The 15,760-nt window shown below is 39.5% G+C and overlaps 1 protein-coding gene across 2 annotated transcripts in view; it reads right to left on the bottom strand.

The window, feature by feature from the left end:
* Positions 1 to 15,760, bottom strand: part of NALCN (sodium leak channel, non-selective) — a gene marked incomplete at both ends in the record, with an annotated part of 227,752 nt that overhangs the window by 109,219 nt on the left and 102,773 nt on the right. For both annotated transcript variants that reach the window (XM_080354287.1, XM_080354288.1), the window contains one exon: positions 2,799 to 2,930. In XM_080354287.1, the coding sequence (XP_080210413.1) occupies positions 2,799 to 2,930 (132 nt within the window). The remainder of the gene's footprint in view (positions 1 to 2,798; positions 2,931 to 15,760) is intronic.

Here is a 15,760-nt window from a genome sequence, read left to right as displayed (position 1 = left end):
ATGGGCATCAAGAGTATGCCTTACAAATAAACAAAATACCTTTCTCTATTGCAGACTGATTTACCTTATGTACTTAAAAATGCAAACATGTACAATATAAACAAATGAGTTTTCTGGCAACCTCCCCACTAATAAATCAGTAACCTAAGATGCAGTTACAGTGAAGTGTATCTTTAAAGAAAACTGGCCATTGCCTACAGGACAGAATTACAACACACTAGTCTACATGACATACTGATCTTGAATTGTTAAACCTTTGCAAGTATTTCTGCTGGAAAAAAACCCAGATGAACAAACCCTACTTTTGAAATAGATGTTGAATGGAATGTTTCTAGCACTGATTAATAAAAGCATAATTAGGCTATATATTCAGTACCAAAATAGAAACAGCACATGCAGTGTTTCCTATTTTGAATATAAATAGAATTAAAGTTATTTTGCTACTTGCTGTATCCTGGACGTAAAGCAAAAATGCTTACCATGAAAAGTTCACGATTTCAGGCTCTAATGGTGACTTAATTATTTGATTCTTGCCTAGCATATTGTACTGGTTTTGGCTGGGATAGAGTTAATTTTCTTCACCGTATTTTGTATGGGGCTGTGTTTTGGGTTTGTGATGTAACAGTGTTGATAACATGGGGATGTTTGAGCTGTTGTGAGCAGCTCTTACACAGCATCAAGGCCTTTTGTGCTTCTCACACCACCCCACCAGTGAGCAGGCCGGGGGTGAACAAGACGTTCGGAGGGGATAGAGCCAGGACAGCTGATCCCAACTAACCAAAGGGATATTCCATGCCATATGACATCATGCTCAGCAATCAAAAGCTGGGGGGATGAAAAAGGAAAGGAGGATGTTCAGAGTTACGGTGTTCGTCTTCCTAAGTAACCGTTCCATGTGATGGAGCCTGGCTTTCCTGGGGATGGCTGAACACCTGCCTATCCATGGGAACTGGTGAATTAATGACTTGTTTTGCTTTGTTTGTGTGCACAGCTTTGGCTTTTCTTATTCAACTTTCTCTTGACCCATGAGTTGTCCTACTTTTACCCTGTTGATTCTCTCTCCATCTCACTGAGGATGAATGAGTGAGCAGCTGTGTGGGGCTGAGCTGCCGGATAGGATTAAACCAGGACAGAGATTAAAATGTGTCTCCCTGTCCTCACTTCTATCCTCAAAGCTGTGGAAGGTGCCATACGAGAATCCAGCATTTGTTGGTTTCATTCTGATGTCTTATTCCCAGGATCATCCTCTTTCATGTTCCTGTTGCTTTTCAAATATGCTCAGAACTCCAGATAAAATAAAGATAATACAGATCACAGTTACTGTGTGCTTGTTGGCTGGGCCAACATTTATTCAATGTTCATACAAACCACAGCCATTTCCAAGGGCATGAGAGACAACAGAGCATGACACAGCACTGTTGTCTACAACTTGCTCTTTTTTTGTGGGTTTGGATTCTGGTGCTACCTTTAATTTTTATTTGACTTTTGTCCCAGAACTGGTGAAGTCTCAGCTTCATAAGATTTTAAGAGATCAGATACAAATTCTAAATCTAAGATAAATTTAAAAATGGGTATCAACTCAACTTCCCTTAAAAAATGGAGATTGATATAGCACCATAATGTTATATAAAGAGGTTAAAGTTGGGCACTTGAGCCTGACTCTCAAATGTATCTAAACATCTAAAACCCCAAGAGTACGAATCATCGAACTTCTGGCTTGTGACTCCTCCGTCACTGGTATAGCCAACATTGGCTGCCAAAAAGGCAATAGCAACAGCAAAGGAATCACAAGGAATACATGTGCTCTACCCTAAGGATGTTCCCCCTGGCTCCAAAGGAGGACTGTGTACCAAACAAAGCCAGGGAAACTACAGTAACTGTAAAGCTGGACATGTGCCCAATCCAGGCAACCATGATCAACGCTTTCAGAGACCTGATCTCCATGAACTTCAGCACTGGTGGCTTTATACGCAAATGACGTGACAATTCAGAATGCCCATGGAAAAAAGTATTTTTAATAAAGAATGCTACAGTACCAATTTCACTCAGGAAAAACAAGTATCTATTTGCAGCTGTGCCTGTACATTAGTACCAAAGACTTCAAATTTTTATTGCTTGTTTTTAACTGAATTAGATAGTACTAAAAAGACATGTAGGCAAGATTCTAGGATCTCCAGTGCATGCTCTACAGTCAAATCCTTGACCAGCTAATGACTCAAGCAGGCTCCATGCCAGAATGTCATTTACAAATAAACTTTTTACCTCCACGTCACTGGTTCAGGAGCACAGCCTCCTCCTTCACCAAATTCATGACTTTATAAATGTGGTTTTTTGCAGTGTGCTCTTAAGGTTACTGAAGCCAGGCTATTTGCAACACTATTTTGGTTATGCTTAAGGGCCTTCTTGCAGTTAGGCATATGTTGAATAAAGATGATTTAGGAAGAAGTACTATATTGTTTAAAGACTGTGTTTTGTCATTTTTTTAAAGCTGAATTTTCTGGATGTTACACTCCTGCTAGAGAAAGATAGCAACTCAGCAGCCATGCATTGCCTGTAGATGTTATACTTAAGCTAAAGCTCATTACCCCTGACATTTTGTTTGAGGAAATTACCTTTCAAAAGGTTATGAGATAGGGCTGTCAACCATTGTCAGACAGAGGAACTTGAACAAGCTAGCAAAGAATTCTCTGAATGCTTAAGGGAATAAAAAAATTACATGCTAAAATGTGCTTTACATTCACATTTTCTACTTCAGCTTATCTTGAAAAATACCCATATAGTAATTTCAGCATACTCACCTCAGCTAGGTAAAATTCATCATATTGTCTCTTGAAATTTTCTCCTTTGTAGTAGTTACTAGCAGCAACAATCACATCTACAGCCACCATGCTTAGTATGAACATATGAAACACGGATGACCTCATCATTTTCTGCAAAAGAAAGATAAAGTTTTATCATCAACATGAGTCAAACCACATGCATTCTAAAGTTTTATCACACTGTCAAAACATAATCAGCTATAATAGTATGTTTCTATAAAGCTTCTTTACATTATTCTAATTTATCACACTTTAAAATATACTCTAAAATGTTTCTTCAATTGATTTGCATGTTTGTATATGTTTTTTTTCTAATTTTCAGTTTTTTATTTGCCAGTTGACCTCTTACTGAAGGTTTATAATTTAATATGGTTTCCATTGCTGTAGTATGTTTTTCAAGCATAAACTTGTATACTATTCAGTTGCCCTTGATTAATACTCCTTCATTATGATTTATTCATGCAGATCTTAATGACTTAGTGTCCAGGAAAAAGTAACATCAATTCTATCTTTTGCTATAGAAAGACAAGTAATATGGGATTCATCTGATGTCAAACTATTGCCTGAAAGTATAAAACATATCTACATATAGTAGATCTGTACATCTGGGCCAATGAATCATCAAGTACTTCACAGACAATTCACATATCTGTGCACTTAATGCTTTGTGGCACTGCTGCTGCAATCTCACGAGCAGGGAAGGGAAACGGAGGCAAGCAGCACTGGGCCCATCACAGCTCTGCCAGAAGAAGCCAGAGTCAAACAGGCAGAATGTGGTGTTATTTTACACTAAACCATCTTTGAACGAATATTCACTAATATCTGTATTTTACAGTCTTTCACAAGTAATAGAGTTTATGTCTTTAATGCTTATCTTCAAACCCAACATAAGTAAGATACGTGCCATTACGGTTCCTTAAGTTTGTGTGCAAATTTGTGTTCACACTGGAAAAGGCCGTTTCTATTTGCTCCTGAGTTTATATGTAAAAGCACATGATACAATTTTAGGAAAAATAAACCCCAGAATTTAGAAGAACGCTTCCTCTTCTCAACTTCTTCCTAAAGACTTTATGTGCCTGTCTCAGTTTATATTCACAGAATCACATAATTATTTAGGTTGGAAGGGACCTCTTGAGATTATCTAGTCTACCCCTGCCTGCTCAATCAGAGTCAATTAGAGCAGGTGTTCCAGCACTGTATCCAGCCAGCATTTGAACATCTCGACGGATGAAGACTGTATGACCTGCCTGTGCAACCTATTCCACCTATTACAACATGTGCTGGCAATGTTCTTCCTAATTCTGCCCGGAGAATGGTTGGCCTTTGCCTTAAGAGCACTGATGTTCAACTTGTTGTCCACCAGGACCCCCAAGACCTTTTCTGCTAAACTACAGCTTGTTGGTGCCAAGACTACACTGGTGCATGCAAGTATTTCTTTTTCAGTGTAGGACTTTGCTTTCCCCTTTGTTGAATATCATGAGGTTCCTGCGTGGTCAGTTCCCCAGCCTATCAAGGTCCCTCTGAATAGCAGGACAACCATCTAGTGTGTTAGTCATTCCTCCCAGTTTTCTATAATTTGCAAACTTGTTGAAGGTGTAGTCTGTGCCATCATCTAGATCATTGAAGAGTGTTGATGAATCAAAGATGGCCTTGCAATAACATTGGCCAGCTCTCCTAGCAATCATAGCTGCATCCCATCAGATTCCATAGACATCTGTATGTCCAGTTTGTTTAAAAGTTTCTTAAACCAGTCCTCTTCCACCAAGAGTAAGTTATCTTGGCTCTAGACTTCCTCACCAGTCTCAAGGGCTTGGGACTCCTGAAGGTCAGTCTTACTCATCAAGACAGACGTTAAAAAGGTATTAAATACTTCAACTATTTCCATGTCACCAGGTCCACTAAACCATTCAGCAGCAGCCTGACATTTTTCCTAATCTTCCTTTTGCTGCTCTTAAATCTGTAGAAGTCCCTCTTGTTGCCGTCCACGCCCCCTGGCAGATTCAACTACACGTGGGCTTTGGCTTTCCTAACCCTATCCCTCCAGTCTCAGACACACATTTTGTATTCCTCCTGGGCTATTGGGCTCTGATTCCACCTCTTGTACATTTCCTTTTTTTGCTGAGTTTTGTCCTGTGCTCTGTGTTCTTCCCATGTGGGCCTCCTGCCACATTTGCTTGATATTTTCTACTTTGAAGAGGACCATCTTTGAGCTTGGAGGAGATCCTTGAAAACCAATCAGTTCCTCCAGACCAAATGCAACTACTCCTACATTTATACAGTCCTAAAATTACATTTGGGCCTTTGAAGGCAACGGCAAAGCTGATGTGGCCCCCTGGTGAAAATGATGTTGACACCACTGCTCTAGAGCCTCTTATCTCTAGGACTGTATCTTGTGGGATTATTCCAAGCAGATCCCTGAGCATGAAAAAGTCTACTCTCCTGAACACCACGGATATAACCCTGTCTTCTGGCTTTGTTCCCTCCTGGTAGGATCCTGAACTCCACATTTTCATGGTCATTGCAACCAAGACTGCCCCTGAAACTCACAACCTGATGTGTTCCTCCTTACTTGCAAGTATGAGGTCTAGCCAGAATACCTGCCCTCATCAGCTTACATATGTTAGGAAGTTATCATCACTGCAATCAAAAAATCTGGACTGTTTCCCTGCTGTGTTGCCCTTGTAGCAGATATTAAATTGCCCCAGGAGAACCACGGCCTGTGAATGTGAAGATGTGAAGACATTATAGGAGAATACAAAAACTAAGTAACACACATTTTTACGTTTTTAGGTATGTTAACTTGTTAGAAGATTCATACATACAGTTGTAAAATACAATTTCAGTCGTTTTAGTGAGCTGAGGTTGTTACGCTGATAAAGCATTGTCCACATTTTATGTTTAAACATTAATATTTTATGTTAAACATTTTATATTTAACCCTGCCCAGAGCTCAGGGTCTTAACGAAGCGACTCTTCATGTTACTTTTGTTTTGTGTGTGTGTATGTGTGTGTGATCAATTTAGAACACAAAATGTTAGGCATGGGAGGCTGCAAAGACTAGCACTTTTCCAGACTTTAAGCAAAGACTTCTTCCTTACTACAGGAGAATTCATCCCCTGTTTAATTCCCTTGTTTTAATGTAGTTTCACAGAATCACAGAATGTTAGGGACTGGAAAGGACCTCAAAAGATCATCTAGTCCGATCCCCCTGCTGGAGCAGGAACACCTAGATGAGATTACACAGGAAGGCGTCCAGGCAGGTTTTGAATGTCTCCAGAGAAGGAGACTCCACAACCCCCCTGGGCAGCCTGTTTGAGTGCTCTGGCACCCTCACTGAGAAGAAGTCTCTTCTCATATTTAAGTGGAACCTCCTGTGTTCCAGCTTGTAACCGTTGCCCCTTGTCTTACCATTGGTTGTCACCGAGAAGAGCCTGGCTCCATCCTCGTGACACTCACCCTTTACATATTTATAAACATTAATGAGGTCACCACTCAGTCTCCTCCAAGCTAAAGAGACCCAGCTCCCTCAGCCTTTCCTCATAAGGGAGGTGCTCCACTCCCTTCATCATCTTTGTGGCTCTGTGCTGGACTCTCTCAAGCAGTTCCCCGTCCTTCTTGAACTGAGTTTGCTTAAATTGAAGCTGAGTGGAGACTAAGCACATATTTACAAGCATTCAGCTAACAGGACAGCCTCTTTTCTCTTAACATCCGGATTTCTGCAAATCACCGATAGTACTGCAGAGAGAAGACAGCTCAACCCTGCTCACACCAGCTGCCTTCCTGGTGGTACAACATGTTTGTGTATTCCAATCTAGAGAGGGGGGCTTAGAAGACAAAGCCTGACTGTCAGGAATTTATAGAACAAGCCTGGGATAATGACAACGCCTAAAGCATAGTGAAGTCTCGAAAACAAGAGTGGCTAAACGAGGTCTTGCTTTTCTTTTTAATCCCCAAGGCAAGCTATAAGGATACAATAATTAAAGATAGGGCTGCTGGCATCAGTCATGCATTTTTGTCAGTGGCGTAATTTAAAACAGGTAGCATTGTATTTGTTACATTTCTGTTTCACACAAGTTTTAAACAGATAGTCTCTCTGCATATTTTGCACTGTATTTTCAATAGTGTCAAAATTTCCTGCATAGTAATGAAGTATTCTGCCTCAGTTGTGGAAGGACTTGCTAAAAGAAACTAGTAGGTGAGGCTGTAAAATGCACTTTTTTCTCCCTTCACAAAAAACCAACAGATAAGCAAAGTGGTAATACAGGAAGAATAAAAATGCATAAACCGCCTTGGCATACATGTACATACATACATACTTCCTCACACAGTCTGTACCTTTGGACATTCATAAAAAGTTTTTTTAGTGGATCATTTGATACTGGAAAATAAATTACAATAGCATAAATAATATCTTAATCATAGCATGATTCAGTGAAACTCAATAAAGCTTCTGGTCAATTACTAAAGGTCACCTTCCCACCTCAACTGAACTGAAAGGAGACAATTTAGTTATCAGAGAGTATTATGTTGGCATAATACCATTCAACACCAAGATATTCAGGAAGGAAGTTCAGAGAAGATACAGGCCAGACACAGGCTATGGCAAGGCAGGAACAGCTGGCGAAGGCGCTGAGGAGCTGGCAATGTGCAAAGCACCCAGTTGCTGGCAGAAGGATGGGGCCTCCATAGGGCCAGCAAGGTGGAGGGATCTGAGCAAACACACATGCACAGCAAAAACACTTGCTTTTAAATCCCAGGACTGGCCCGCTCACGGGGGCCAGATTGGCATCTGTGTTTCTTCGTTTTTTCTGCTGCATGTCACAATCTAGCTGCTCACTTGTCATGAATGTCACACGTGACAAGCAGCTTTCCTGCCGGCCTCTCCGAGACAGACTGCAATATCCCCAGGAGATCAATCACACTGCTCTAGCCCACACACCTCCGGTGCCCAACTTTCCCCCTACTTTAATCTGTCTTAGTTTGTTCTTTCTGCATCACAGAATTTTAATTTGGATTTGTACTCCTGAAACAGCTCAACTGCACCTCTGCTGTGATGTTTGACCGTGAGAGTTCACTGCCTCTTTACACATTTCTGTATTTGGAACAAGGTCTAAGAGAAAGCCGAATTTAGCCCACAGCACTTGCCCAAGCTTTGAAAATAATTTTGGATCACTGGATCAGCAGTGTGTCGTTTGGATTATAGCTCTTTTCAGAGCACCCAAGCATTGAAAATCCTCTATGCAAACTTGAAAGAAGAGAAGTAATGCCAGTTTTTGTTCTTGTTTAATTTACTGACCTTTTTCAGCCCTCGGATGTGTGTGTCTTAAACTGTGTAGAAATAAGATGAAAGAAACATTCTGAAGTTGCTTGCAGCCAGTTGTAAGATGGGAAAATTGTGTCTAATATTAAACTGGACTTAAGATTAGCTGTGTTGAAGCAATCTCAAGTGAAACGCCCTGTTGCTGCCATCAATCAACCATAAGTGAAGAATTTCTTACATTTATTATGAATCATTTTTAATGCATTTTTAATCCTGGCTTCATGCAGGATGACAATTCTCAGTGTCCAAGACACTGAAATATGTGAATGGCACATTGAAGAGGCAACGGCCATGAAAAACAATACAAGACAAAACATTAATGATCCATGTTCTTTCAGTATGGGAAACAAACAAAGGAGTTGAGGATTTGCTTTGTGCATGAATGGGAATTTCATGAAAGCAGAAAAGACTTTTAAATGCCACTCTTCTATTTAACATTAGGAGTGTGCTTTTTACAGCTGAGGAACTCTGAATGAAGAAATGTACGTAATATCCTGGATTCACCCAAAAGCCCAAGTAAGCAACAACACTGGAATTGCTGACAGGAGGAGCCCGCCTGGGTCACTTTGTCTCATGCACGGCCTAATGCGGTCTTCTGTCACTCCAGAAGTGCCAGATTTGGGTACATTGTCCTAATGATCCTTTCACCTTCCTGCACGGCAGAGGGAGGATGAGTGACATAAACTGGCCTTTGCCAGCTCACTGCTGAGGAGAAAATCCACAGCAGCTGCCACCTTACCCAGCCAGAGCCACACAGAGCCCAGCTCAGGAAAGCAGTCACTAAGCAAACTAAAGTAACTGAAGATGGAACTATGTTTTCCTAATGCTAAACCCCTTTTTGGGGCTCGTTATGTACATCCGGTTATTCCTTGTGCTGCCATCCTTTACATGGGACTTTTGTTTCAAGTCTATAAGTGTTGCAAACTTCTAGGGTCTGACTAACTTGCCAACAATAAAAGAACACGTGGGCTGTGTTACCCTGATATTACTAGCTCAAAACTGGCCAGGTTGGTAATTATCATGTGAACCCTTGAAAGAGGTGTCCTCAAAGGGCTCACTGGTGTTAGTTCAGACCTACAGAAATGCAGACTGAATTTGACAATACTTAAAGCTTATTAGTACTGAGCATGGTGAGGATTTGATATGCAGAAAAGCGCTGCGTATTCTGGCCGTTTAGTGTGTGAAAAGCTTAGAGTGCACAATTGTCAAACTGGCAGGGTAGTTCTCAAAAGTACCAAAGCAATTAATGAACAGTAAACATTATTTAACTAAAAGACTTTGATAATCACTATATGGGTAACTAGCATTTTTTTTCTTAATGTTGACACTCTCGAATTGTGTATTCATCGACACAAAACTGCAGGAAAAACACAGTTGTATCAGTATCTCTTTATATTTTAGATATACTTTAACACTTCATGAAACAACAGCATCTCCTCCTGAGGATGGCTCTGGCAAGCTGCTTACTCCCTTTTCTTCTTCATTAGTTTTTGCTATTTGCCCACAGAAGCCAGGTCCTGCTAAAGATTCCAGCCAAGCTTCCAGCTATACCTGTTGAAAGACCTTATACTGGCTATGTGATTATTATGGTTAATTTTGTACCTACTGCTCTAATGATACTGTAGTTATTTGTACTGATGTCTACACATGCCTCCTGGAAGATCATCCTCTCTGGTAGCTAGAACAGATTTTGATTTCTCAAAGTTGTTTAGACGTGTACAACAGGGCTGGGTGATATTTAAAACAGTTATCACAACTGAAAAGGTAATATTTTTGCTACTCCAGTATTTCTTTTACCTATGGGCTTGTCACGGCCTAGATTATACCCCTGCAGTGGCGTGAAGGCAAATACAACTCCCAGCTCATTTCAGTGCACGACTTGTGGTGGTGGCACCTTCTGTAACTGCACTGCACATCTTATGGTACCTGGACACTTCTTAAAGCCCCGTTAGCTGGGGTCATATGGGTATCACCCAACACAGAACTCTTGGTCAGAAGAGCTAACAAGGCATGACTGAAGTTCATTACAATCCCACAGAAAACAGTAAGCCAAACAGAAAAATGAATATTTATTTTGAGTAATTTATCTTTTTTTTTTCCCCCAATTTCTTCAGAGCTTGAATCACAACCTCTAAATACATATAGAGGGATCATATATTTTATACAAGAGAGCCAGTTTAAGTTGTACGCATAGAATTCATACCACTAAGAAAGTAACAAAGGAAACAGTCACTGAAGGTGCTAGCCAATTTGGAGTTGATCTTGAAACCAGGAGACATCACATGCCTTCAGAAATTATTATAAGGTACTGGAACAAGACTAGAAATAGCAAAGAAAACTTGACTTTTAGGATTCTATGCAACATGATCTCTAAGAGCCACCAAGCAAAGATTCTATCTTGGCCTGAAGAAATGGGCATTTTTTTAAATCCTATACAGGTTTAGTATACTTGTGGTGTTTATTTTGTCCTTTTTTTTCTTTTTACAAAGTGCTTGAAGATACCTTGACTATGAAAGAAGCTTTAGAAAATCACATTCTATACACTGCTAATCATAGATAATTCATAGCATGAATAGGATAAATTTGATTTTCATCTTGTTGGTTAATGGCCATCTGAGCAAGTACAAAATTGTGAAATTGCAGGAAATTTTCCCTTTTGTTTGCAGAACATTGTAGAGCATTTTACAAGCTGTGTAACTAATTTTCTATAAACCATTTTGCTTTCAACTTACTTTATGACTGCCTGACAAAGATATGCTTGTAAGGAGAATTTAGCAAATTATTCTCGTGCTCTGCAATCTGAACATTTCTGAAAACTACTAAGCATTAACCACAAATTTTAAGGGAACAGGCTTTTTAATATCTTACATAGATGCCGTTAAATGTGCGGTACATTAAAAACATTGTAAATCTGAGATATCACCTACTGCATTTGAGCGGAACTTCCAGCTGCTGGGCAAATTCAAGTAATGCAGCTTCACCGGGGAAGCAAGGTGAAGGGTGAGTTTTTAATAAAAGACACTGAAAGGGGAGGCATTTAGACACTGCAAAGAAAACAAGTCAGCCATCTCAGCTCAGATATTATTAACTTGGGAGATGACAGGGAGGCAGTCTTGGCTTTCCAGTAGAAGCTGCCTGTCCCAGTGCAATAAGAACAGGGTTATTCTTCACCAATTTAGGCTATAGAAACTTGCTGTAACTTTCTTTATGATAGTAGAGGAATTTCTTAGGGTAGTGATACAGTAGAGGTGAGTGTAAACACACTAAAGATCCACAGCCTATTGAAAAATCTCCTTGGAAACTCTACTTACTTTGGGATCACCTTAGCATAGAGAACCTTCGTTAACAGTTGCAGGAGATAATACAGAAGTTATGGTCATACTGAAGGAAGCACACCTACACCCCCACGAAAAAACAACAAACCAAACCAAACCAAACCCAAAAATACAAACCCCCAAACATCACAACTCTTGCATGTTTTAGAATATGCAGTTGGAAACCTTTCTGTAAATAGTATCTGGCTGCAGCAGAGGTAACACTGGCCTGGCAGAAAGAGCAGCATAGACAGTAATCTGTCCTGGCTTGAAAAATATTCTATGCATTTCACTTTATTGTGCTTCTCTTTCCACCTTCTGCCTCATCTGATTAGTGTGTAAAACTCAAGGTAGGCACAGTACCCAAACCATGTGCTTTTACAAGGCCTCCTACTACACAGCCTCAAATTAGGTTGAAAATGGGACTATTACTGAATAATGGCAACATTTTGGGACATGCAAGTACGTGCTCTGATAAATAAGCAGGGTTCTGCTTTTCATAGTATCACAATAATATTTTAAAGCAACAAATGCCATTTTCAGATTATTTATGGCTAAAATCATACAGAAATCATCAGTTGCCAAGGTCTATCTGCCAGTACTTCATATGTCTCTGTAATATTTGAAAATACAAGCAATCAATGAAACTGTCATACTATACCAGACTGCCCTTTTCAATAGCAAATATTGATTTAAAAATACAAACTACTTAAAAAGGTAAAACAAATTCTGGTCAAATGAACACAATAAAGTTAATAAGACAGGAAGAATGAGAAAATACACACTTGGGAAGTAAATTAATGGAAATAATGACAGACATCTTACTGAAGAAAAATGAAAAACTGCAAGGTATGACTTTTCTGAGTAACAGAACTTTAAAGGCAACAGTTTCTGTCAGAAATTAGATACTTTTTTCTTCACATCCCAGATTTGATAGCCACAGCTCTATTTCTGCTATAGGGCTAAAGAATAAGTGTTGCATATAGAATCATAGAATCATTTTGGTTGGAAGAGTCCCTCAAGATCATTCAGTCCAGCCATAACCTAACTCTGGCACTAAACCATGTCCCTAAGAACCTCATCTATACATCTTTTAAACATCTCCAGCAACGGTGACTCCACCACTTGCATGGCAGTCTGTTCCAGTGCTATCACAACCCTCTCCGTGAAGAATTTTTTTCCTAATATCTAATCTAAACCTTGCTTGGCACAACTTGAGGGCATTTCCTCTCATCCTATCACTTGTTACCTGGGCGAAAAGCCCAACCCCCTCCATGCTACAACCTCCTTTCAGGTAGCTGCAGACAGTGATAAGGTCTCCCCTCAGCCTCCTTTTCTCCAGGCTGAACAGCCCCAGTTCCCTCAGCTGCTCCTCATCAGACTTGTGCTCCAGACCCTTCACCAGCTTCGTGTCCCTTCTCTGCACTCTCTCCAGCACCTCAATGTCTTTCCTGTAGTGAGTAGCCCAAAACTGAACACAGGATTCAAGGTGCGGCCTCACCAGTGCCAAGTACAGGGGGACGATCACTTCCCTAGTGCTGCTGGCCACACTCTCCTTGATGCACAGCAGGATGCTGTTGGCCTTTCTGGCCACCTGGGCACATGCTGGCTCATGTGCCTCCTTCAGACTAGCTGCATCTCGTTAATTCGTACCCTGCAATCACAGAATGAAGCAGTCGTACAAGGACACTCCTGTACATCTCTTACTAACAGCAGCTACTTTTCTCCTCCCACGAACTTCTACGAGAACAGTCAAAAAGAGTGACTCTTCTGCCCTAAAAAACCAGGAAATAATGGCTTATTTGAACCTAAATAAACCTCCTCCTCCTCACCAGTTGATAAATCAGCAACCACAGACATGACATGTCGTTTTCTTCAGAAGAAGACAGAGAAGAAGCAAGAGGCCTTTCAGTGTCTGCAGTCTGACTTAGAGAAATAGAGAGAGCAGCAGCTGCAACATAAAAGAGATCTAAAAATACTACTTAAATTGTTCATGGTAAAAATAATGCATAGAGATTGTTACCTTCCCCTCAGATTTTAGAACTGTTAGTAACTATATCATAACCTCGGCAGTAATTTTCTTAAAGCTCCATACTATGAAATGTAAAATAGAACACAAATAACACAAATACAGATTTAATGCTTTTTCCTAAGTATTGCAACACAGTTCAATTCAAAAAATCCTATGAGGCAAAGTAATTATTGTATAAAAACCGAAATTGCTTAGGCTAAATTAATTTTTGTTTTTTTAATCTAGTGACTTCATCTAAGCCATAGGGATGAAGTAGACCCTGTACTTCACTAACGTGTAATTAATGACCCACCTCTCCTACGTGGATTAGTATGCTTCCTAGCACCACAGTACTTTCAAAAAGAAAGTCTACAAGTTTTCTCTCACAATAAAAAAATACTCTCAATTGCAAATTGTCACTGATGTCTAAGCAGCAACCCAGATAACTAAACTAAAGTCAAAGTGGTAAATGCATTTAATCTCAAGTACAGGAAGAAGTACAGACCCAAACACTCCCACTGGTCACATTACGGATTAACACACTATATATACATAAATATATGTATTTATATATATATATGCACACACATTCATGTACATATATATATACACACTCATAGGGCAGGACAAATTCATAGCTGATAATGTGATGCTGTGCTCCGTTAGTCAGCTTATAATGGATGTATTTGACATTTTAAATCTATATTTTCTAGGTGTTCCTCTGAAAACTCAAGCTGAATCAGTATCTGCATATACTGTTGCTGAGCCCTCTAGACACCATCTTCTATTTAACGTATGTCAACAATGTTGGTATTTCCTATGTTTATATATTTTTATTTTGAAAACATGTTAACCACAAAAGGAAAAAAACATAATAATGTTGTGCTTACTGTGCAGCAGGACAACTCAATCTCGAATATAAATCTGTTTGCTATTATTCAAAAGCCGTACCATGGCTGAGCTGTGGTACATAATGTATTGCTCACTCCTTCAGAAACAAATAAAATAAAATTTTGACAAGTAATTAAGTATTACACATGCTTCAACTTTCCCCCAAATTGCAGGGAAGGTGAGTGAGGAGGGATGGAATCTGGAACCTACCTGCGCTGTAATTTTTTTCCATACCTTCAAAACTTCCATAACTTTTACATTTTACAACTCTAGAAGCCTTGCTTCCAACAGCTCTCAATTAACACTTGTTCCTTGAATTATTTGCCTTTGGAGACCTCACCTAGAATGGCTACCTGAAATTGCTTCAATACTCTTTCACTTACATTTCAGTTCAAAAACCATGTTTTGAAATGTAGCTTATTGAGCAGATGTGAATCAGCCATTTTAAATGTTTCTTTTTTTTTTTTTGCCTTTTATTTCTCAGTTCACTAGAAATGTGTTTTTTCTATTTTTATGTTATTGCAGTAGTGTAAATTTAATAGCTGTTTTATAAATATGAAGGAAAACATTCCTCTTATTATAATGAGTAGCTCATGAGATAAAAAGGCAATAGCCTGTAACATAAATATCGCACCACACTCTTCAATTGGTACTTACGATCATCACAAAATCCTTCAGAATTCATGGGATTATGTTTTAGGCTACAGCATGACCTGTGTACCAAGATAGGTACAGATGAGCTAGAGAGGAGTTGAATATGCTGCCCACCCTTCCCTTTTCACCATCTCACCATTTAAACTACCTTATCAGGTATATTTTAACACTCCTCTCCTCACAGCAGCATCAGGTACCACAAGCAACTTATGTGGGGGGGTTGCTGATATTTTCAAGTGACAAAGGGCAGAAGAGAGCTGACACTGCTCAGAATGATTTGGAGAACTGGAAGTATAAATTCTGCTGTTAGGAAGCCTTTAAGGAATATATTCTAGTTCCTTTAAGCTCATAAGAAACAAACAAACAAACAAAACCACACACACACACACACACAAACAACCCCCCCCAAAAAAAAAACATTAAACCAAACAAAAACCATATGAACAAACAAACAGCAAAAACATCCCAAAAAACCCCATACAGAGCAATTTGGCATAAGAAGAAAGTAAAACACAGATAAAAAAAAAAATCCCCTAACCAAACCAACCAGCCAAAAAAAAAAACCCATACAGAGCAATTTTGAAGACATGATGGTGAAAGGACAAACTAAATGCTTCAAAAATTATCTGACATGGAAACAGCAAAAAATATGTGACTCTCAATAACTTTTTTTAACATCAGAATACATGTGTGTATATGTGTGGAAGCGTTTAGTTATCTCTTCAGATATTTTGATGTCAATGTTTCCCAA

The sequence above is a fragment of the Nesoenas mayeri genome, assembly GCF_963082525.1.
Source record: "Nesoenas mayeri genome assembly, chromosome: 1".
Classification (NCBI taxonomy): Eukaryota; Metazoa; Chordata; class Aves; order Columbiformes; family Columbidae; genus Nesoenas; species Nesoenas mayeri.
Note: the sequence above shows the minus strand (reverse complement) of the source record. Positions and strands in the feature narration are given on the sequence as shown.